The following is a 25,574-nucleotide window of genomic DNA, read 5'->3' as shown; positions in this document are numbered from 1 at the left end:
TCCTTCTTTAACATTTTTTTCCTTTTGTCACAGCCACACCTCTACTTGACAAATTTAATTTGTCATTTTAGTTGCTGTTTTTTGGTGACCCAGTCATACACTGTGATTTATAAAATATTTTTGTTTGCATTTTCCCTTCTAGTCCTGAATATAACTTCATTTTAGTCTCCTTGAAAAAGTTTAGTTACCAAACAGACACTGCCCTCAGTTAAACTATGCTGTTTGTTTTACATGGGTGAATAATCACATTAGAACTTCTATATATTCCCTGGAATTCTTACTTCAGACTGGGTGGAGAGTTAATGAGATTTTTATTAAACGTTTTTGATTCTTTGATGCTCCAGTTAATTGAATAAAAACAGTTTTATTCAACTCCAGGATTATGCAAGATAAATAATTTTTCTTTGTATACAAGACTTCCATATTAAAAAAAGGCAACTACAGATTCCTCATTTAATTCACTCATTCATTAAAAATTGTAAGAGTCTCTAAAAAGAAATCTTGTGGCTTTCCTACAGGCAGACTTTTAGTTTGACCTCCTCAGTGGATATCTTGGTAGAAATAAAATCCATTCCTATATCTCTTTTTGGTCTAAGTCCAGAAGCTTGTGTTTTCTGAAGGCATTTGGGTTCTAGGGAGAGATGACCAAAAGATTAATTCAAAGGTGATCAATTGTGCTGCTTCTATCAATTATAATGCCTTATTGTCTTATGTTCATCACTGTATGTTTTTAGCGTACTATTCCTCTGCTAGTACATAATAATGCCACTGCTTTATTAAAGTGAATAATCAGTAGTAATACAATATTAATGTTCGAAAATACTAGACACATGAGTGTGTCCCTGCAGTTCAAAGGCAGTATGGTGTGCCAAACTAGTGAATTTGAGTTCCTTTTTCTTGTGCTGGTGGAGGCAATAACCAGAGGCCTTCTTTATGCTACAAGCGCACAGCTAAGGCTCTGCAGCTGTGTTGCTGTAATGTAGATACTTCCCACGTTCATGGATGGGGTTTTCTCATTAATGCAAGTAATCCACCTCTCTGAGAGGTAGTAGTTAGGTCAGTGGAAGAATTCTTCTATTGACTTAGCTGCTTGTACAGTCGGGGTTTGGTTGCCATAACTGCATTGCATTTGATGTGAAATTTTTCACAGCCCTGAATGATATAGCTAGGTTGCTATAAGTAATGATATAGCTAATTTCTAGGTGTAGTCCAGACCTGAGGGAAGAGCTCCCCCCCCCCCCTTTCTGTGACTTTTTCTCTCTGGCTTCCCTCTTTTTTTCCTCTGCTAACAGTTGCAATTGACAGGCTTGACAAGCTCTGGAGGGAGCTATGTTCTGTCATCCTTTCCCCTTTTTAAAAGATTTTCTGCAGTAGGAGCCCTTTGTGAAGCAGCGAAGTGAAAAATGGGAAGGTTTTTCTGGAGCTTGAAGAACTCCTAGATGGGAAATACCAGTCATAGAATCCTGTAGTGTTTTGCTGTGGGCTGAAAAATATGGCTCGGGAAGGAGCAAGCAAGGCTGCAAAAAAAAAAGTCACTTGTGCTGAAATCGCAACAGTGTTTAATCAGGACTTGCTGGGATAAATGATAAACCAAACTCTATTTTAAGATGTCACTTCCTTAGATTAAACAATAAAAGTTTTATGTTAAAAGATGTGCATCTTCAAATGTAGTTTTTCCTTTTAATTTGAATGTTAATGGTGGCTTCCTTAATTGTGAAAAGTGTTCTCTAAAAGTATCTGCTGATTAACATTCTTGGCTCTCGGCCTCCAATAAATACTGTATGCTAAGAATCCAGAGGTTTCTGGTCGGTCTATCTTCGGAATAGAGGTGGTGTACTAGACAGTTTCCAGTCATCAGTTCCTCTTTCCTTGAAGTGAAGGAACTTGCTCTTGGGACAAATCGTAGTCCATCAGATCAGCAAATTTACTTCCTTCTTCTAAACCCCCCCCCCCCATCCCGCCCCCAGTGAATATCTGCTTAATTTTTGTTACTTATAGAAGTCTCATTTTGAATGTAACTTTAAATTGATGAATGCATCCTCTTTTCTGTATATGTAGATATTGTATAGTATTTAGGTAATATCTTAGATAAGACAACACAACCATCTATCTTCAGTGTTTTAATGGCTTCAGATTATTGTTCGAGTGCACTGTCAGCATTCCAGCCACAGCATGAGACTTTACAAGATGAGAACACATTTGGCTGATCTGAATTATGGGAGTCAGAACTGGACCTGAGATTCCAAACTTGAGCCATTTCCTCAGTATGTGCCTTGAAAATCCACATGGATAGTGGAACCTTTTTCCAGAAGTGGTGGTACTCCCTCTAAGCAAGCAGCTTCTGTGAAAACTCAGTCCTGTCTCTTGGAAAATTTTGGTCCGCTTTGTTAATCCAGCAAAGATTCTAATGGATGAAGGTGCATTTTACTAAAGATAAATTAAAATGTCGCCTCTAGTACCTGGTCTAAATTGTGTTGCCCACAATAATAGTCTGTCAAACTTAATGATAACACAAAGTAGAGAACTGCGGGGGGAACATACGGAAGTGTGTGGACTCTGAGGTGAGGTTTGTGTGCTAAAGCCCTTCTTTATTTGCTGCTGTTCTTAGTTTGGTTACATGTATTAGTAGTTCCAAACCAGTTCTAAGGTAAGATCCCTGCCAGCACCTCCGCCCCCCCCATAGATCAGCTGTTTTGTGGCATGCAGGAGGTGCTGAGAGGGAGGGGGGGGAATGGGGACGGGGTGCGCTGGGGTGAGAGGGCGGAACTGAGCAGGAAGAGGTGGGGCAGGGGTTGGGCCTTGGGAGAAGAGGTGGAGTGGGTGTGGGGCCTGGAGCTGAGAGGGAGTTGAGCACCCCCAGGGAAAGTTGGAAGCCAATGCCTGTGAGAACACCTTTGGACCACTTACACAAAATGCTTTTGGCCATGTATTACTACTTGTTTGAAAAGTCCAATGAGAGTTCACTAAATATGCCTTCCCAAAGTGTTCAACAGTGGCGTTGTCTTGGCTGAGGCAGGCCACCAGAGAGAGCATGCTTACATCAGTCTTTGTGTCGTTGGTAGGAAGTCTTACCAATCCAAGGCCAGGTCATCACTACAGATCTATATCGGTATAACTAAATCACTTAGGGGTGCAAAAAATCCACATCCTTCAGCGATGTAGTTATACTAGCCTAACCCCCAATGTAGACGGTGCCATGTTGACAGGAGAGCTTCTGTCGACATAGCTACCACCTCTTGGGGAGGTGGAGTTACTACACTGACAGGAGAAGCTCTCCTATTGGTGTAGGAGCATCTTCACTTAAGTGCTACAGCGATGCAGCTGCATTGTTGCAGAATTTTAAGTGTTGACCTGCCCTTAAAACCATGGCCTCCCATAGCTGGGTGCTAATCTAATCATCTCCAAAATTGAGTTCATGTGGCTTTCATGGATTCCAAAGAAACAGTGGGGATGGGGAGGGGTTTGTAAGACATGAATGAATTGTATGGTCTTTAGGAAAAATCCAATCACAATCCTAGTAATTGGTTTATCTGTTTACATAACAAAAACCACTTTTGCCAAGAGAGATTAAATATACTAATTCATAAATGAAACCTGAGATTCTCCTTTCATATTTCTCTATTCTAGAGATCAGAGGGCTTGAAACTTAGAGAAAAGCTCTACCTATTTAGCTAAAGGAGACTACAGATCTGAAAAAGAACTTTTGATGATGATCTCTGGATTAGCACTAGCTTTCTCTTACTAAAGAGAGAAGATTTAAGAGTACAAAACTGCATTGAATAGAAAAAATCCTATAGTGACCAATAACACAAATGAGGTTAGTGAAGTGGTGATCCCCTAAGTGGAACTTAATGGCAATACCAGATATAAAACAAATAACTGGTATCGTAATTATTGAGACAGCTAAGCAAAAATAAATCATTAACGAGTTTGTGTTCTCAAAAGGGTCATTAGTTTTTTTTTTTCTTTTAAAGGCATGTAAAATGTATCTAAATTTATCCTTCCAATATTGCTGAATAATTTAGAGTATGCCATTTGTTTGCTCTTTGTTATTGAGGTAACCATCCAACTCAATGGAATTGGTTGGGGATCTTCACTCTAAATGATTTTTAATGTATCTTCTACAAAATCAAAACTTTCTGTGGGGAAAAATTCAAATGAAATATTTTGCTTTTGGTTGGTTGGATCCAAATCTGAATTATTTTTTGTGTGTGGCATGTTGACTGACCCGAAGCACGTAATTTTGAGTTAGCTGAACATCATGGTGTATCTGTCTCTATACCATAGTATCTCATGGGAATGAATGGTAGTTCAAGTGCTTCATGTCCCCATTTTCTCCTGTGGTCTTGGCTTTTTGGCTGCTCTGTACCTTGCATTGTTGTCTCACCTCTGACTGAGCCACATCATGGGAGTAACAAGACTACAGTACATCAAGTGATGCATAGTCCTGCCAGGGAGGCCAACCCATAGGAAAGAATAAGGGAATGATGCAGCCAAACTACAGCTTCCATGAGGCACCATGGCACTTGTAGGCAGATGCAGTTTAATGTTTAACTTACTTGAAACAGAACATTGTTTCAGGGAATGTCAGATACTTTCAAAATGTTGAAATGAGATTTGTCGATACAAAAAAAATTCTGATTTGTAAGGAGTTCCTTATTCTGTGACATTTTGATATTTCAACTATCATTTGGGCCTAAAACAAATGTGTTTTGGGTTTTTGTGTTTTTTGTGTTCAGCTGTACTAAGTTAACACTGAGGCCTCTTTAAATAACCATAGCACTCTAAGGGTTCAGAACCTGAAGATTTATCTTCACGCTATGCTTGTACAGTAGGTAGGTATTTCTTTTTCTACCTATGGAGAAAGTGATATCAATTAAATAGGCTTGTCCACCTACCCAGGTTTTCCCAAGATCACCCTGCACGCCCCTGCCCCCCCCCCCTTTTTTTTTTTTTTGAGGTAGTTGTCTCAGGAAATTTGTAAGGGTGATTAGTGCACACTGTCAGCCTTCCTGTGTTACAGGCACAGGATCATCATCTGGTCTTTGGCACATCAGAGGATGTGCTCAAGGTCACAAAGCAAGTCAATGGTAGTCAGGATTTCCATTCAAGAGTTGGACTCCTAGTCATCTGGTCTAACTACTAGATTTTAGTGCAAACTATTCCTTCACAAAAAATGGAATAGGTGGTGATACTAGCAGGCTGTCACAAATAATGTCCTCCAGAAAATCTGGAAACTTGGTCTGAGAACTCCCTGAAGCCACCAGTCCCAGAAATGTGACTCTGTAATGGGTACTGTCTTCAGAGAACTACTGAGATTTGAAAAATTAACCTATAGACATGCAGAAAGTACTGCAAGGAAATAGTTTCAAGAGTAAGTCTATTGATTTTATTTTATTTATATTTTCGTGCAGCAAATTGCATATTATCTTTTCCAAAAGATTACTGCTCATTCAGCTATAGATACTCACATACTTCTGGTTAGATTTTGCAGCTGTAAATGGATCAAAGGTTGAAAGTTCTTGGCAGGCTAATTCTCTCAGCTTGCAGCTCTTGGCTGTCTCAGTTCTCTTTGGATTTTAAACTTCACAAGCAGGATGTGATTTTTTTTTTTCCCCTGGATGTCTCCCATCAGCTGTGCTTCCTTCCGCCCCTGTTTAATAAAGGGAAAAATAGCAACCTTTTAGGATTAAAAGTGCTAAAAATGTATTTGGTGTACTGAAGGTTTTTATTCTGATGTACTGTGACAGGAAGTGTAATTGTCAATTTAAATAGGGGAATATATGGATTAACAGAAATCCTGACTAGAAACTATGCTTGCCTTCTCACTTTAAAAATCATTGTCTTACACTTTGAAATAAATTGATTGTTTTTACATGAAATAAGGTTGAAGCTGAAATGCATTTGCAGCACGTGATGCATATAATGTATTTCAATTGGTACTGATTAAAGTGGCAGATCTGTTTAAGATTAAATAAAACTAATTTGTTTCCCTTTTTTGAAAATACCTTCATTAGACGTGAGATATTTATATCTGTTTTTGTGGTGTAAGTGACATAGTCAAGTGAAATGCTGATTGAGGCATCTAAATTCAGTTCTTGTTTTTTATTAATGAAAATATTTCTTTGAAGACCAATACAATCATTTTACCATAAAAGTAAAGCTTAAAGTGATTCCTGAACCCTGCTTGGGCTACAAGACAGAGATGGTATCTTTTTTTTCATTTTTCTCATGTCTTTCTGTCTCTCACAGATATACATCTTCATATTCTAATGTAGCTTGCATTATCTCCTCCTTTAGCCAGGTAAAGCCTTTTTAGGAACCTTAGAATAAAAAAAGCAGATTTTTTTTCTAAATTCTAAGTCTCAGACACACTCTAAAAAGCAGAATATGAAATCAGTTCTAAAACAGTGCAGAAAAGAGCAGCAACCATTATTTACACTCACATCTACATGACCAAGGGTGCTAGCATTAAGCAACCAATCTGACAAACACCAAATAGCACTTGTAGACTATTTTTGTCATTGTCCTACAACTGATATCTGAAAAAGTTAGTACTGTCATTAGGTCTTGGAAAATGGATATTGAACACTAGAGGTCATAATCAAAAGCATAATGTGAGAGGGTTTCAGTTGGCAAAAGTTGTCTGTGCTGGAGTGCCTACCTGAACTCTAATGAAGTCTTAACTCCATTTGAAGTCGATAGTAAGATTCCTGTGTCTGACACCCATAACAAATGTTTGAATGTTTGCCTGAGAAGTGTGCCTTGTGTGTTTCTCTAGTAGAACCCTCTAAGATAGGGTCACACAAACTTTAGTAGGGACAGGTTTGGGGGGGGGCGGTGACAGAGAAATAAGACACAAAATAGGCTGGATCAGAATCCATGTACATTGAGCCTCTCAACCCACCACAATAACTCGCCCCTCTAAATCCATACATGACTTCAGTTCAGGCCCCCTGACACCTCTCACCCCTCCTTCCTTAAGAAAACCCAGAGGAAAATAGTTTTGCAGTGTGCCCTGAAAATCAACAAATCCAGGCTTTTACGGATAGGCCCAAGGGAAGTGGGAGTAAGTTCTAGTGTTGCAACTACTCACCAGAAACACTCTGCTGTAAGACCATTCCTGTTTAAGAGAAGGGAGCTGTTAGCTAAAGACCTCAGCATCTGATCTAGCCCACAGGAAGAGAAGCAATCTCTATCTAAGGTAGGCAGGACTCCTAGCTATTTAGGAATTTATATAGATGAAAACTAACATCTTAAACATCAGTAAGTTTCTTGATGGACCATAGGGCAGACCATAGAGCATGGGTATTATGTGCTCCCTGCAAACAGGACACACAACTGATTTTAAATTTTTTATTAAAGCTAATGTTAAAAATTTATGTAGTACACAAGGTAAGAAAAGTGTCTGTACATCTGGGTATAGTGCTTAGATTATCCACAAATACAAAATTGTTTTTAAAATCATAAGATACATATAGTGCATAATCAGCAATAACCCAAATGTAGATGAATAAATTTAAGAATACAGTTTAGACAATTGATACTAAAATGTTACGTTTCTCCCATCAGTCTCTCACTAGGAACTCCTTCAGTTTAAGATTTAGTTGTTGATTTCAGTAACTCCCACTTCTACAGTGAAGCTTCATTGTCTTTCCAGTGGAATCAGAAGGTAACAAACACATGCAACCATTCAACAAAATCCTTGGGTACTGGTTCAGATTCCCTCTTTGTGGAGTTGTGCACCTTAACTAAAATGTTAAAACTGTATCATTTGTTCCCAGACAGCCTAGAGACTGTGATGTTGCACTCCTTATGTATTATGGAAATATGTTTGTGAATGTGAGTATCATGTAACTGGAATATGTCTTATGCAGAGGCATAAGGTATCATTACAAAGATTATAACCTACTGAATTTTTTTCATCCTAGTTGTATGAATGTTTCATTCTTGTATCTGAAAATAGAAATATGATGTATAACTCTGAGGTCCTAGTGTGATTATGCAAAGTGTGAGCCATTAATGGTAGTTTAGAATCTTGATGGCTCCAATTGGCTGTAAATGGTTTATTTACCCGCAAGCCTTCCTGTGTGTGTATGGGCCAGCCCATGAGTAATGAAGAATGAGGTCTTACAGTGACATGTGACCATGCCACATGATACTGGAATCCATCTTAAATCTGGTACTTTTCCATTTAGAAGGAGGGGTGGGGACTCAGACAAAAGATTCTTGCCTTGTGCCAAAGCTATAACAGGAGGTGGCACAGGACAAAAGGGCTGCCGGTCATGAGAACACGCCTGCTTTCCACCTAAGATATCTGCTGGAACTAACAAGGACTGAACCGGGGAGAGGATTGGGCCCAGACTAGGAAGGAGTTTAGTCTGGGAAAGAAGCTTATTGGAACATTTCTGAGGGTGATATTATACCTGTAATCAGTTTCTTAATGTATTAGGCTTAGACTTGTGTGTTTTTACTTTATTTTGCTTGGTGACTGACTTTGTTCTGTCTGTTATTACTTGAAACCACTTAAATCCTACTTTTTATACTTTAAAATCACTTTTGTTTATTAATGAACCCAGAGTAAGTGATTAATACCTGGGGGGAGCAAACAGCTGTGCCTCTCTCTCTGTGTTATAGATGGTGGACAGTTTTAGTTTACCCTCTTATAAGCTTTATACAGAGTAAAACAGATTTATTTGGAGTTTGGATCTCATTGGGAGCTGAGTGTCTGGGTGCTGGAGGCAGGTAACCCGCTAAGCTGTTTTCAGTTAAGCCTGCAGCTTTGGGGGCATGGATCAGACCTGGGTCTGTGCTGCAGCAGGCTAGTGTGCCTGTCTCAACAAAGCAGGGTTCTGGAGTCCCAAGCTGGCAGGGAAGACTGGCCCAAAGGGAGCTTCAGCACATCAGGTGACCGTCCCAAGGGGGTCTCTGTGACTGAACCTGTCACACTAACTATGTAGTGTAGCGGTAGCTGTGTCAGTCCCAGGATATTAGTGACCTCATCTACCTTGTCTCTTTAGAAGGTAAATCGGAATTAAAGCCCAAGGCATTGGTGCCCCTTCTCACCCATCCCCCCCCCCCAGTTCTCCACTTTCTGCCAGTTAGTATCAGCTGTGCAGCCTCAACTCTCACTTTGCATGGGGTGAAACTAGGATTCTTTTGTAATACTTTGTTAGTAATTTTTCAGGGGGGTTTATAGATCTTAAACTTTATTTTGTCTTCATTCATTTTGCCTGTAAAAGAATTTTTCTTCTGAGGGTCTCTTCTCCCCTTTCCCTGCTGTCACCTCCCCCCCTTCCCCAACATTGTTTTGGCAGACAAACATTTTAGGGTTTTTTTGTGTTTTAAGTACAGCCATCATTTTCAAACCTTGGTGCTAGGCTTTTATAGGCATGTTAGACACCCCAAGCATCCCACAACACTTCTCAAAAACACTTCTTTAGATTCCTACTTATTAATTTAGGAGCCTAAAGTTAGAAAACGTTGTCTAATTCCTGTGATAGTAAGATTCCTGTGTCTGACACCCATGACAAATGTTTGGATGTTTGCCTGAGATGTGTGCCTTGTGCATTTCTCTAGTAGAGCCCTCTAAGGCAGTGGTCTCCAAAGTGGGGTGTGCAAGACGATCCATTGGAGGGCATGGCAGGAGGAGCGCCGCTGGGGGTGTGTGTGTGGTGGGAAGGGCGGCCGGAGGAGGGAGGGAACTAGCGAGTAGGGAAGTTGCCCGCCGCTGCCCCCTCCCCCCCACCTCCTCCCGTAGGCAGGGCCACCCAGAATGCAGGGGCTTTAGGGACTGCAGGGCCCTGGGCTAAGGGGGCCCTGGGGCCCTGGCCTGCAGCTCTAAAGCCCCTTTCGGAATGCGGCCCTGAGTCCTCTGGCCTGTGGAGGAGCAGGGGCAGCTGCACAGCCAGCGGCCGGAGAGAAGCGGTGCTTTTCCCCCTTCAAAGCCGGCTGGAGAGAAGCGGCCACTTCTCTCTGGCCGCTGGCTGTGCGGTTGCCCCTGCTCCTCCTGAGTCTTCTGGCCCGTGCTCGCAGGGCCGCATTCTGAAAGGGGCTTTAGAGCTGCAGCCCCTAAAGTCCCTTCATTCTGGGTGGCCCTGCCTGCTGGGGGGTGGGGGGGAGATCCTAGAATTGTGACTCTCTGAATCATGGCCATGGGGGCGGTGCCGCACTGCACAGAGCCACCTGCACACCCCCTGCACCAAACAGGAGCTGCCCCAGGTAAGTGCTCTGCACCTCCTGCCTGCCCCAGCCCTGAACCTCCTCCTGCACCCCAATCCTGAGCGCCCTCCCGCACCATAACTCCCTCCTAGACCCCGCACCCCACCCTGAGCCCCCTCCCACACCCTAACCCTAATCCAGACCTTTGAATCTCTGTATCACAAAGTGTTAAACCAAGATTTTCAGAAATAATGAAGCATATTCAATCACATTGCTCTCACTAAAAATTATTAATAATTGTTTTGTGAGCAAAAAGGTTTTTTGCACTGTTAATAAAACACAATTAAAAATATTTAAAATATTTTGTTTCATCTTTAGAAATTAAAAAAGGATGAGATTTTTTGTATGTTTTATAATGTACGTAATATATTAGTATAGTAGTACATGTATATAATTTATACATAAATAAATATACCTATATTGGGGGGTGCGACTTCAAAATTTTTTTTACTGATAGAGGTGCACGATCAAAAAAGTTTGGAGACCACTGCTCTGAGGGTCACAAACTGTGTTGATTCTAAAGGTGCTGTCAGCCACTGGGTTTGAGTAATTAATGACATTGATCTCACCTCCTTGGCTTTATACCTCACATCTGACTGGACATATCAGCGTTACCACAAAGGTATTGAAGTTGATGGGGGGATAATCCCTCTTGCTGACTGCTATAAAATATGTAGATTTCAACTGTTGAGAATGTGATATACAGAAAATCTCCATCTCTGAGACTCTAAAGAAATAATACTCTAAGGGAAAGGTTGAGTCTCTGTGCTCATTCTTTATCACCTTTTTAATGTAGTTGTTTGCCCAGTCCAGCTTCTCTTAAGGTAGGTAACACAAGAAAGTTAAGATTTCATCAGATCTTGGGGAGTCCAACTAGTTTTATGGATCCAGTTTTCTGACTGGGTGCTTTGTCTGTGCCATTGCAGGGCATTTTTTTTTTTTTTTTTTTTAAGGGCAGGGCAGGAGGAAATTGATTTTTCTTTGAAACAGAGCCTTTCTTATTTTCTACTGAGAGTAGCTTCCATGTCTGGAACTCTTTAAGATCCTAGAGTTTCAACAGTGTGCACTGGACTGTGATCTGTTTTGGTTCCAAAAGATAGCAGATCCAGCAAAGGAAGATCCTCCAAAACATTTGTAGGAGGCTTTAATGGCTGTTTGTTCTGCTAGTTCAAAGATTTCAACATGGATGGCCTTGGTCTTCTGTTCTGTCTGAGGGTATGTCTACACTATGGGATTATTCCGATTTTACATAAACCGGTTTTGTAAAACAGATTGTATAAAGTCGAGTGCACATGGCCACACTAAGCACATTAATTCGGCGGTGTGCGTCCATGTACCGAGGCTAGTGTTGATTTCCGGAGCGTTGCACTGTGGGTAGCTATCACGTAGCTATCCCATAGTTCCCGCAGTCTCCCCTGACCATTGGAATTCTGGGTTGAGATCCCAATGCAAAAACAGTGTCGCGGGTGATTCTGGGTAAATGTCATCACTCAATCCTTCCTCCAGGAAAGCAACGGCAGACAATCATTTTGTGCCCTTTTTCCCTGGATTGCCCTGGCAGATACCATAGCATGGCAATCATGGAGCCCGTTTTGCCTTCTGTCACTGTCACCATATGTGTACTGGATGCTGCTGACAGACGCGGTACTGCACTGCTACACAGCAGCATTCATTTGCCTTTGCAAGATAGCAGAGACGGTTACCAGTCATATTGCACCATCTGCCATTGTAAATTGGCAATGAGATGACGGTTATCAGTCATTCTGTACCGTCTGCTGCTATCATAGGTGCTCCTGGCTGGCCTCGGTGAGGTCGGCCGGGGGTGCATAGGCAAAAATGGGAATGACTCTCTGGGTCATTCCCTTCCTATGTTTTGTCTAAAAATAGTCAGTTCAGCCTAGAATATGGGGCAAGTGCACTAGAGAACCAGAGAGCACAGCCGCTCCGTGTCAGAGCCCCAGAGATCCCGCAGAAATGATGAGCTGCATGCCATTCTAGGGGGTGCCCCTGCAACAACCCCGCCCGTTGCTTCCCTCTTCCCCCCAACCCTCCTGGGCTACCGTGGCAGTGTCCCCCCTTTTGTGTGATGAAGTAATAAAGAATGCAGGTATAAGAAACAGACTTTTTAGTGAGATAAAATGATGGGGAGGAAGCCTCCAGCTGCTATGATAGTCCAGGCAGTACAGAATCTTTTCTTTAGACATGACGAGGGGGGCTGATAGAGCTCAGCCCCCAGTTGCTATGATGAGGACGGTTACCAGCCATTCTGTACCATCTGCTGGGAATGACCAGGAGTCATTCCTATCTTTACCCAGCTGCCCCCGGCCGACCTCACCGAGGCCAGCCAGGAGCACTCACGGGCTGATGACGAGGACGGATACCAGTCCTTCTGCACTGTACCCTCTGCAAGTAAGGAGGAGAGAGGAGAGGATGCTGCTGTTTAGCACTCCAGCACCCCGTCTACCAGCAGCATGCAGTAGACATAGGGTGACATTGAAAAAAGGCGAGAAACGATTTTTTCCCCTTTTCTTTCTGGGGGGGAGGGAAGGGTGTAAATTGACGACATACACCCTGAAACACCTGGGAAAATGGTTTTTACCCTTCAGGCACTTGGAGCCCAGCCAAGAATGCAAATACTTTTCGGAGACTGCGGGGACTGTGGGATAGCTGGAGTCCTCAGTACCCCCTCCCTCCCTCCATGAGCACCGTTTGATTCTTTAGCTTTCCGTTACGCTTGTCACACAGCACTGTGCTGAGTCCCTGCTGTGGCCTCTGTCTATCATAGCCTGGAGATCTTTTCAAATGCTTTGTCATTTCGTCTTCTGTAACTGAGCTCTGATACAACACATTTGTCTCCCCATACAGCGATCAGATCCAGTATCTCCCGTACGGTCCATGCTGGAGCTCTTTTTGGATTTGGGACTGCATCGCCACCCATGCTTATCAGAGCTCCACGCTGGGCAAACAGGAAATGAAATTCAAAAGTTCGCGGGGCTTTTCCTGTCTACCTGGCCAGTGCATCCGAGTTGAGATGGCTTTCCAGAGCGGTCACAATGGTGCACTATGGGATAGCTCCCGGAGGCCAATACCATCGATTTGCAGCCACACTAACCCTAATCCGACATGGCAATACCAATTTCAGCGCTACTCCTCTCGTTGGGGAGGAGTATAGAAACCGGTTTAAAGAGCCCTTTATATCGATATAAAGGGCCTCATTGTGTGGACGGGTGCTATTAAATTCAGTTTAAACGTGTAGTGTAGACCAGGCCTGAGTTCTTTCTACCTTCTTCTATGGTTTTGTGACCGTGGGATGGATGACCAGTAATTCTAAGTACCTTCATATCTACTGAAGCAGCCTGATAGTTCATTGTCTATCTCAGTCTAGAGCGATGATGATTTGCCACAGGCAGATGACTCATTTTGAAACATGGGTAATTATAGATATTCTGGGGAGAAATAGTTTTAAAGGAAGAGTTCTATTAAGTAGTATGTAACAGTGAGTGTGTATATACAGTTACAAATTAATTTAAGCAATTTTTTTATACAAACTGATTGGTAAATAGGGTACTTTCTATGACCCTGATAAAACCTCTCATACGAAGAGATTGAAAATGCTAAGTTGTTTACCTTAAGCAAATAAGAGGGGACGGTATACAACTTTTATTCAAAAGGTAGGTCGGTACTTTTCTCCGTCTCATCACATGAGAACAAATGTGTAATTTAGTGAAATTAAAAGGTGGGAAATTAATTACATGTGTGAAAATATTTCCTTTGACTAATTTTTTATCTGTCGTACTCACTGCCACAGGAAGTCACTGAGGTCAAGAATTTAAGATTTTGAAAAGGGATCGGATATTTATATGGACACACAAGGATATAAAGAATATCCTGTTACAGTTTATGGCAATTTTTTTTTTGTGGAAGGAGAGTATTAAACCTCTTGTTTCAGAGCTGTTAGTCAATCTCTGGTTATTGTAGGGTTTTTGCTCCTTTCTCTGAATTATCAGGTATCGGAGTAGATGGACACTGGATCTGACCTAGTATGGCAATTCCTGAATTCCTATAAATATCTATTAAAAGATCTCTCAAGGGGGCAGTAGAAACAGTAATGCAAACCCCTGAGTTTACAGTATGTTAACTATCAGCTTGATCATTGAGCACTTATTCTGGAGTTAACTTTTAGGTTCAAGGACTGAAGAGTTAAGTTTTTGGATTTGACAATGTATCTGTAAAATGTTCTATGTGAAAAATGTTGTGAAGATGGGTGTATTTTGGGATAGAAATTACCCTTATTTTGCTATCTGTTTAGTGTCAGCTTTTTAGAGATTTGTGGTTGGCTTTTTTTGCTTAATATCTCTGTTTTGTTTTGATAGACTTGTAACTGAAACTTGTATTACTCAGTTAAGTAACAACTGAGTTTGATTTCCCACTCCCACCCCATTGCCAGCAATCTGGATTTGGATTTGAATTCATTCATAGCCTCATCATAGGCTATCAGAGCCTAAGTCTGTCATTCAGGTGACATGCTCGTTCTTTGTGAAAGGTACTTTTCTTGAACATGATGGATTTTACTGATGCTAATTTCAAAGAGGTAGATCTTGTTCTGATGTATGGGCAGTCTAATGCCATAGTATCAAAAAGGGGGGGAAATGTGATAAGGGAGGCTTTAATATGTCTTTTCAAACTTAAGTTAGCTTAATTGTTAGCTACAGTTAATTACTAACATTTCTAGTAGAGAAACCTCTTTAGAGTGGCACCAATTAGCTCAGCTCCTGAATACTACTTAGTCGTCATTTTTGTCAATCTCTTAATCTTTTGTCTCCATGCTGTCTTTTACAATGAGGCACAAAATTGGTGTGACATTGTACATGTGTTTCTGCTTCATGAGAGGCTAATAGTTTAGCAGATATGTATATCTCTAGCTTCCAGTAGTGGAGGGAGTGTTTGTCTGTTCCACAATTATAATCTGCACCCTTGGCCACAGAGTTTACGCTATGAAGTTGTCATAAACAGATAGTTAAGGGTTAATGTCTCTTTTACCTGTAAAGGGTTAAGAAGCTCAGTAAACCTGGCTGACACCTGACCAGAGGACCAATAAGGGGACAAGATACTTTCAAATCTTGGTGGAGGGAAGTCTTTTGTTTGTGCTCTTTGTTTTTGGGAGTTTTCGCTCTTGGAACTAAGGGTATGGCTACACTTGCGAGTTGCAGCGCTGGTGGAGGCTTTCCAGCGCTGCAATTAGTAAGTGGCCACACCTGCAGGGCACTTCCAGCGCTGCAACTCCCTGGCTGCAGCGCTGGCCGTACACCTCACTCAGCATGGGGAATAAGGATTGCAGCGCTGGTGCTGCAGCGCTGGTCATCAAGTATGGCCACACACCAGCGCTGTTATTGGCCTCCAGGGTATAAGGGTGTATCCCAGAATGCTTTTAACTAAATTACTCCCTTTGTTTTGTTATGCAGCCTCTCTTTGTTTTGTTGTGAACCTCCGGAGCTCCTTTACTACCGGAGCTGCTTATCAGCTCCTGTTTGCTGTGATCAATCTGTGAACAATCAAATGAGATCCTCCTCCCTGCGTGATTCACAGGGGTTGAGTGTTTGCATTTTGCTTGACCAGCAGCGAGAAAAGGAGTCATTCACAGGGGTTGAGTGTTTGCTTTGCTTGAGAGAAACAGGGGGAGGGGGCAGAGGGGGGAAAGAGTATGTTGGATGCAGGCTGTTTGCAGTTAACAGTAAGGGGGTGGGAAAATTTTTCTGATTTTGCACAGTGTCAGTTCCAAACATCCATTCTCTCTCTTCCCCCCCCCCCCCCGGTCCCTGTCACACTGCCCCACACCCCCCTCTTTTGAAAAGCACGTTGCTGCCACTTGAATGCTGGGATAGCTGCCCATAATTCATCACTCCCAACAGCGCTGCAAATGTGGCCACACTGCAGCGCTGGCCCTGCACAGCTGGACGACCAGCGCTGCAACTACCAGCGCTGCAGATTTGTAAGTGTAGCCATACCCTAAGAGGGACCAGACATCAATCCAGGCTCTCCAAATCTTTCTGCATCAGTCTCTCATGTTTCAAACTTGTAAATAATAGCCAGGGAAGGCGTGTTAGTCTTATTTTTGTTTTCTCAACTTGTAAATGTTCCTTTTTGCTGAGAGGACTTTACCTCTGGTTTCTGTAATTTTGAACCTAAGGCTAGAGGGGTGGGGTGGGGGGTTCCTCTGGGTCATAAGAATCTGATTACCCTGTAAAATATTTTCCATCCTGATTTTACAGAGATGATTTTTACCTTTCTTTTTCTTTAATTAAAAGTTTTCTTTTTAAGAACCTGATTGATTTTTTTTTCTTTCTTGTTTTAAGATTCCAGGGAATTGGGTCTGGACACACCAGGAGTTGGTGGGGGGGAAAGGAGGGGGAATGGTTAATTTCTCCTTGTGTTAAGATGCAAGGGGTTGGATCAGTATCACCAGGGACTTGGTGGAAAAGCCTCAATGCTATCCAGGGAGGGGAAAGTTTTGGGGGGACAGGGAGTGTGCCAGACGCTGGAATTCTGGCTGGTGGCAGTGTTACCGGATCTAAGCTTGTAATTAAGCTTAGAAGTGTCCATGCAGGTCCCCACATCTGTACCCTAAAGTTCAGAGTGGGGAAGGAACCTTGACAAGAAGTACTTGAGGTTTTGGTCCCAGAAAAGAAGAAATGTAAAAATTGGGCTGGAGTGAAGGAGGAGTGTGAAAAGAGAAGGAAGACCTGTCTCAGAATGAAAGCTCTATGACCCCCTTTGCAACACATTAAAGACTCACATTTTGTATAGGTGAGACTTCACATATGTGCTATACCCTGGTATATTTGTGAAAGGTAAGGCAAGCCCATGGTAGGAGAGAGAGCATCCTTGCCTCAGAGTAAAAACTACTTTACGAATACAGAAAGTTGTGCAAAAATGAGTTTTAACATGCATATTGCAATATTTGATTGACTTTACAACTTTTTACTAAGGCTTTACTTCTGTTTTTCTCATTAGGATGACAGTTCTGGCAGTGTTACATCAGTATCTACTCTCAATCTGTTAAACACAGGGGTATGGAATTTAATACATTTTTTTTCTAGTCACATTCTATGCCATGCATGGGATTGTTTAGGAATCATTAAAGTAGAATGAACATCACATTTTCATAGTAGCATGAGTAGTTATGGCACTAAATCATCCAGTCATTAGATACCATTAGCAACAAGTAAATGTTACACTCATTGACCTCACTAATGTAATTTAAGAATTGATATAAAATTACCACTGTTGTTTTTACTAATGTACCAGTTAATTTGGGTTTAAATAGCAGAAGATTTATAGTAGGTTATGGTCAAATGAAGAGTTTCAACACTACAGTATTTTGCTATGTGTTTGGTTTCACCTACCAGGAAGCAAGGTGCAAAATAGAGTTATGGTCTTTCTATAAAAGTCTCTGGCTGTCGTCTTTTATTGCATAAATTTTTTTTTGTGTGCTTGCTGCAAGCATCTTTGATCCAGCTGTTCCTGATGTAATGGCTGCCTGTCACACCCAATGGTATCTGAACTCCTAAGAAGCTTTGCCGGGATTTAATCCTTGATACTTGGAGCCCTCAAATCATGCAAGGGCAGAAATTCTTCCTGGGGGAATCTTCCTTCCCACCCTGACTTCTCTCAAACCAATTTTACAGAAATGAGTGCCCTAGGTTCTATTCTGATTTTTGCATGCATTTTCTCTGCTTTGGTGGGGTTTCTCCAAACTAGGCTCCTCTCCTGTGATCACAGTTTTGGTTGATGAGGATCTAAAGTACACCAGCTTGAATCAGGATCCAGACTGCCCCTGACATGGAGCAAGAGTCCATTCTCCAGTCTTGCCATGGTGGTAAAAATTCTAAAGGCTCAGCCTGAGGAGACTTTCTTCAAGAGACCCTCCCAATAATTAAAGCACAAGAACCCCTTGTGGACAAGAGGCCTCATGATCCTGTCCCATGGCAAATTAATATGTGATCTCTCCAAGACCTAGACATAATATTCTCTATATCCCTAGGATGAATGACAATGTTAACTTGCCCCTGTCAAAATCCACTTTGTCCCACTGACTTGATGGTTTCTCCACGGGATTCCACTGAAGCAGGTATGGCATTCACCTTTGGGATACCACACATTTGGGCCTTTGTATCTTTTGCTCTACAACTGAATGTAGTATCTTCCTTAAGTTCCTTCTCCTCAAACACCATCACAAGGCACAATCTTTTATAGATTCTGCCTGGCTCACCATCCACTTGTGTAAAGCAACCTCTGATGCTGCCTTTATTGCTGCAGATCTAGAGGCCTTGCCATCTCTCTTCCTCCCCCGACACACTTTATGCTTCTGGGTTTTACTGCCTTTTTCGGGTGGACTGATAGGATATCAGTTGAGCCACCTTACATACATACATAAGGGAGTTGGTGATAAACAGTTGTTTTTACTCATTCTTCAGGTTTCCCAGCTGCCACTTGTCCTTTTTGATCTCAGATTATCTCATTCGGTCACAGTTTCCAGAAGTCCTTGCAAGGGAGCCATCATGTCATCTTTCCCAGAAGAATTATCTCAATGTTTTCTACACTCATCTTCTGATTGACACATGTACCATGGGGACTTTCACCCCTTCCTACATCTTTGCTGTCTCAGATGGTCCCACAAACAAACTTTGTATAGAGATTCCCAGATCTACTATTCATGCTGTTCAGTGGACTTCAGGGAATTCCTCCATGTTTTCATGGCTGTTGGTCCACTTGCATTAGCTTCACTTTTCCCTTGGGGATTTTTCTTTGCAATATAGTACCTGTTCTTTGGAGCCTAGTTAATCCATAGTGACTTCATCTTGTCAGTTCTGTTTACAAGCTTGTGCTGTGATAGTGATTACAAGTGTATCTCATCTGAAAAACCTCTTCATCTGCACCAAACTGACTTCTTTATGACAGGGTTCTGATTTACAAAGCCCACGATAGGTCCTTAATCAACGAAGGGAAGGTCTCTCTGACCTGTCTTTCTCCCAGGAATTACATCCCTTGTGCATGGGTTGCCAAAGCTTTCCTTTCTCACGACACATTTCTCACACTTTAATCCTCCCAGGCTTAAGGTGTTTCCACGTATTTCACCCAGTCAGCATGACTTTGCCTATCTTGGGAGGCTTTGTGGCCTATGTGAACTTGCTCCTATGGGCAATGGTACATTACTACTGGGGAAATTCTCCACCACTGCACGCATGCAGAAACATGTCCCCTTGAAGATTCTCTTTGCTTCCTGCAGAAAAATGGTTTCTGTGGGGAAGGAAAGGGAAGCTGCATCAGTGCTCACTCACCTCTTCCCTGGCTGCCCAAACAAACACACCTGCGCTGCCAGGGAGGGATAAGTCACTGGATAGGGGGTCGGAGTGTAGGTCTGGGGCTGCTCTGGCCGCCCAGGGATGTTAGTCCTGGGGGGAAGGAGGTCGAGGGAGACGGAGTTCTCCCTTCCCCAGCTGATCCATGCAGGAGAGGGGGCTGGGTCAGATCAACTCCCTAAACCTTCCCTGGCTGCAGGAAGCGCTGTACCACGGGGCGGGGGAGGGGGCGGATGACCGAGGGCGAGGATGTTGTCTGGGTGCAGGAGGTGAGGTGTGGGGGTTCTGTATGCAGGACGGAGGGAGGTTGGGTGCAGGGGTCCCCGTGCATGGGGTTGGGTGCATGGGGAGCAGCTTCCCCTACAGTGACCTCTCCCCCACTTCCTGGCCCTGTTGCTCCTCAGCCATGGGGAAAAGGGGTCACTGTAGGGAGAGCTGTTCCCCCTGTCCAACCAACCCCCATGCATCTGGGCCCGCCCCTGCATCACCACTGCCTGTAACTTCCTGCACCCAGAACCCACCCCACTGAGCCTCGCCCCATGCATCAGGAGCCCTCCAGTACCCAGACCCCTGCATTCGGACCCTCACCCCACAGAGTCGCAGCCAGCTGCACCCTGACCCCATACTCCAGCTGAGCCCTCCCTGCTGAGCCCTAACCCACCTTCACTTGAACTCCTCTGCAGAGTCCCATTCCCCCTGCACCCAGAACCTCCCAATGAGCCGCCGTCCGCCCTGCACCCTCTACTAAGATGCCTGTACCCAGATTACGCCACATGCCCTGGTACTCTTAATTTTGGGGGTAGAAATTCAAAAATTTTAAAATCCTGCAAACTTCTGCATATTTTATTTGTCAAAATAACACTATAATCACACCATTTTCAATTGTTTTGGTAATTTAGTTTAAAAAAAACCTTGTCAGCAAATAATTGAAAATGATGTGATTATAGTCTGCATATTTTATTTGTCAAAATAACACAAGTTTGCAGGATTTTAAAATGTGCACAGAGTTTTTAATTTTTTGATGCAGAATTCCCTCAGGAGTAGAGCATGCGTGTCCCTTTCAGTCCTTTCCTTGTGGTCAGATGGAAATTGCTCTTCTCTTGGGAAGAGCCCTTCTGTTCCACTGGCTTGATGGGAACTCCAGCCTCATTTTATAGTGTCTACCTCTTCTTCCTCCTCATGTCCTTACCCACATCTCTTTAGATACATGTCTCCTGGGCTGGGGAGGAGCCTACCTAGAGTTCATGCAGTTCAAGGCATTTGATCCCTAGAAAAGTAGAAGTTGAGCTTTAATGTACTCAAGCTTTTGGCCATATGCTTGGTTCTTCTGACCTGGGAGCCAGTGTTTCTCAACACATCTTCTGGTTCAGTGAACCAGATCTAGGAAGAAAGAATATAGGCCATAGTTACAGGAAGCGGGACTCTGTCTGGAGAAGCAGTGACTATGAAAAAGATTAGGGAGTAGTAATGGATAATCATTTGAACTTGAGCTCCCTGTGCAATGCTGTGGCCAAAAGGGCTAATGCAATCCTTGGATGTATAAATATGGGAATCCTGAGTAGCAGCTGAGAGATTATTTTACCTCTGTATTTGGCACTGGTGTAACCGCTGCTGCAATGCTGTGTCCAGTTCTGGTGCCCATAGTTCGAGAGGGATATTGATAAATTGGAGATGCTTCAGAGAAAAGCCATGAGAATGATTAAAGGATTTAAAAAACATAGCTTATAGTGATAGACTCAGGGCTCTCAATCTGTCTAGCTTAATGAAGACAAGATTAAGGAATGACTTGATTACATCTATAAGTTTCAGTATAAGGAAGTTGAAGCTAGACAAATTCAGACTGGAAATAAAGTGTAAATTTTTAACTATGAAGGTAATTAATCATTGGATCAGCTTACCAAGGGTTGTGGTGGATTCTTCATCATTGGCCATTTTTTAAATCAAGGTTTGATGTTTTTCTAAAAGATATATATTCTAGGAATAATTTGTACGCTCTCTGGCCTGTTATGCAAGAGGTCAGACTTGAAGATGACAATGGTCCTAAGTTCCCTCTAAGCTGTGCAGCAGCCTAATATCATTCTAAATGGCTTAATTTGCTTGGGTAGAATTGTTCAACTTGGTTATATAGTAAATATTCTGTAATATGAAACTGTAAATCTGTACAGGTATAGCAGTGCCCTTTGTATGGTAAGCTGGAAAAGTTTTCAGTGAGCAGTATCTTTGGAAGTCTAAATGGTGTGCCATTTGAAGATCACTGATGTTAAAATAAAATTTAAGCCTTCTTTAATTGTTTTGCGTGGTGCTATTTATATCATTATCACCCATAACTCTGCACTGACACTGAGGGTACGTCCCAGTTACCCGCCGGATCGATGGGTAGCGATCTATCTATCGGGGATCGCTTTATCGTGTCTCGTCTAGATGCGATAAATCGATTCCCCGCTGCGCTCCCCATCGACTCCGGTACTCCACCAGGGCGAGAGGTGGAAGCGGAGTCAACGGGGGAGCCGCGGCCGTCGATCCTGCACCGTGAGGATGAGAGGCAAGTCGAAATAAGATATGTCGACTTCAGCTACGCTATTCTCGTAGCTGAAGTTGCGTATCTTGCATCGACCCCACCTGCCCCCACCCAGTGTAGACCAGCCCCGAGAGTTTGATGTAAGTTTGTAAGGCCTGTACAGTTTTGTTAAAACTGGGTGGAATCCATTTATATGGTTTAAGTTGATAAATAAAGATAGCAGTGAGAGTGGATCTCTTAAAGCTTCACATGATCTGAAAGATAGTTAGCATTCTAAGTGCTTGAGAATAGGCTTCCATTTCAATTTCAGTCATGCTCACATATCTGTTAGATAAGAGTTTTACATTAATATAAATGCCAATCTCTTATTCCTCTGGAATGAGCATTATACAAAGTAATGGTTTTTTAAAAAAAGAACTCGTATAGGAAAATATATTCCTAAACAGTTCTATTTTTTTTTAATTATTTCTTGTCTTAGTCATTCTTTTGGTGACTGTAGTTTTGAAACTGTTGTGATGTGTGGAATTACCTTTCCAATTGGGTCTCCAATCAGCCTAACAACTTTTTGTGAAATTAAGACCCTAAAAGAACTATGTGAACTCATTTAGACAATTATCTACCCTATATGAATTAGTGTAGAGCCCTATCTGTTGCTTTTAATAAAAGCATGGAGTAGATAGAGTGAGTTTGCCAGTACCCACTGTGCCCCTGGAAAAGGACTAATGATATAAAAATCAGAGGTATTTAGTTCAAAATGACAGGAGAGAACCTAGAGAAAAGTGCCTTAAAGGCTCACTGTTACATAGCAAGCTTGTTAGATTGTGTAGAGCTGTTCTGTTGCTTTAGTTAGAACAAGGAGTGAAAGTGACTTGATCTGCTATAATCTTATCTGGGAGTTATGCTAGGGTAAAGGTCATGACCACTTATGACCCAGCCTTATGGCTACATCTAAAGATGTAATCTGTCAGATGGAATCGCGCTCGTGTTTCAGAGTTGACTTCCCCACACAGTTAGGAACTACCCTTCCCCTGAAGTTTAAGCACAGGGATACCATATTATAGTGATTATAAAATGAATCTGACTTTTATTAAAATAAATAAATAAACCTTAATGTAAAAGACTATATTCTAACAGTTTAAATTTTGATGTCATACCTGTGGGAGTGCTAGACCACATACAGAAACTCCTCGCTTAACGTTGTAGTTATGTTCCTGAAAAATGCTACTTTAAGCAAAACAATGTTAAGCGACTCCAATTTCCCCATAAGAATTAATGTAAATGGTGTGTGTGTGTGTGTGTGTGTGTTGGATTCCAGGGAAATGTTTTTTGCTAGACAAAAGTCATTATGTACATATACAGTATAAGTTTTAAATAATGTTAAACTAATACTGAACTCACCAACGATGATTGTGAAGCTTGGTTGAGGCAGGGTAAAGTGGGGTTGGGGCACGGGGTCTTGCCCCACTCTGCCCATCCGGCGCTCCTGCCGAGGAGCAGGGTCGGGGGCTTGCCCACTCCCTGGCTGGAATGCCAGGTGGGCGGGGTGGGATAAGCCCCTGCGAGCTGACCCCACTCCCCAGCTGGAATGCCAGGAGGGCGGAATGGGGCGAACCCTCTACCCCACTCCTGAGCAGGAGTGCCAGGCGGGTGGAGCGGGGCGAGCCAAATAACCTCATAACGGAACGTTGCGTGATTTTAAACGAGTATGTTCTCTAATAGATCAGCAACCTAATAAAGTCATCCCGGTTAACATTGTTTCGTTAAGTGAGGAGTTACTGTAGTTCTAGTCCACTGTCACTCAGATCATTAATACAAAATAGTATTTTAGTGGCTAACTTAGTATTACGGTAAAACTACTGCCAGCTTTTCTTGGACTCAAGTTAGAACAAACTTTATGGCAACAAGATATGTCACTGTTTTCAATGAAAATTGGTGAATTAGCTGTTTTAGCAACATGATGACTGTCAGTTTCCAATATTATGGACCTAAGTTTGGATTTTAATATTGAATTAATAATCTTTAAATTCTGATGAGATCTTACACAGTTTCATAAATGTCTTCCGAGAACTTGCAGAAGTTCTCTAAGCTTTCTGGCACTACTGAAGACCAAACATTTGTTTATTTTGTAAAATTTTCTCTTAAACTGTGCTATTAAGTCAACCTTTTCTTATTCATGGGGAAAGGTACCGGGGGGGATGGGACTTTGGCAGGGTCCCTATCACTTCAGAGGCTTTCTTTCTTACAACTACTCTCCCATATTTCTGCTACTAACAGTGAATGGGCTAGCAGCACTGGGTCAGGTAAACTTGTATCTTGTGGAATAAAAGGAGAAATAGCATCTTGTTCAGACTCTCTGCTGGTGTTCACCTGTCTACTTTATATTTTATCATATTTCATTTTTATTTAGGTGGATACGTGAGTTGATGTGAAATTTTTGGAGATGAAATTATTTGGAGTTTTATTAAGGATTTGTCAGAATTCTGACAGTCTCCCTGAAGATAATGGCCTTTTGTTCCTCCCAAATATTAGTAAAAATTCTTACATCCATCCCTCACCACTGTTGGCGCACATGGCAGAAATGTATCTTTCATTCCTCTGCTGTTTCCTGCTGCTCTTTGGTGTTGATCGACTGTTCTGCCCTTGCTGCGAAGGGTGATTCTTAAGGCTTCTTTTGGGCACCTTCATTTCATGACACTATTTGGTGTTCGCTTGATAGCTTCATGTGGGAGTCTCTGTATTGGCATCTGGAGTATATGCCCTAAATATGTAACTAGAGACTGGATTTCAACAGGAACTTTCATGTAGCATGAGGAGTTGGCAGTGTTCTCTACTGAGCAGCCATTTGTACTGGAATGGAAGCCTGGTTCAATTTCTATAACCAATGAGGGGTTTTTTTGTTTTGTTTTTTGTTTTTAATGAGGCTAGATGGGCAACCTTCCCCACTTAATTCAGACTTGGTACAGGCAGCCGCATCGAACTGCAGAAGGCACAGCTCTTAAAAGATAAAAGTATAATTTTTTTTAAAACAATGAACTTTTAATTCTGCAACAGACTAAGTAGAGGAAAGAAAATAACATCCTTTTTGTCCTTCAAAGTGGCTTAGTACATCACGTCTTTAATAAAAATTCTATCATTTGTAATAGTATTTTACCTATTCAAATGTTAATTATTAAAACTTAACATTAAAGCCTGTTCAGCACCCCGTGACCACCAACATTTAATCAAGGGAAACTTTGCTGTCCACTAGACGGTCTACTGTGCTGCACTTAAAATTTCTGGGTGTGTTAGCTTTGCTGCAGTTCTCCATGTCGTTGCTGTTAAATGAGTTTTAACCCAGTCTGCACTTAGCGGAAAGAAACTGGACATATTTAATTTTTATTTGCAGAGTTTTCTAAGGCACAAATCACTGTTGCATCTAAACACCTCAAGCATTAATAATCTTGTCCCTGAAGTACTACTTTGTAGGGGGGAAGTAG

The 25,574-nt window shown here is 42.2% G+C and overlaps 1 protein-coding gene across 4 annotated transcripts in view; it reads left to right on the top strand.

Annotated features, from left to right (window-relative positions):
• TBC1D12 (TBC1 domain family member 12) overlaps positions 1-25,574 on the top strand; it is a 105,307-nt gene that overhangs the window by 29,050 nt on the left and 50,683 nt on the right. For 3 of the 4 annotated variants that reach the window (XM_039547909.1, XM_039547910.1, XM_039547907.1), the window contains exon 3: positions 17,233-17,289. The exons of the other annotated variant lie outside the window; for it this stretch is intronic. In XM_039547909.1, coding sequence (XP_039403843.1) covers positions 17,233-17,289 — 57 coding nt within the window. The remainder of the gene's footprint in view (positions 1-17,232; positions 17,290-25,574) is intronic. 4 annotated transcript variants of the gene reach the window in all.

The sequence above is a fragment of the Mauremys reevesii genome, linkage group 7, assembly GCF_016161935.1.
Source record: "Mauremys reevesii isolate NIE-2019 linkage group 7, ASM1616193v1, whole genome shotgun sequence".
Taxonomy (NCBI): Eukaryota; Metazoa; Chordata; order Testudines; family Geoemydidae; genus Mauremys; species Mauremys reevesii.
The sequence above is the reverse complement of the archived record's forward strand: the minus strand, read 5'-3'. Positions and strand labels throughout refer to the sequence as shown.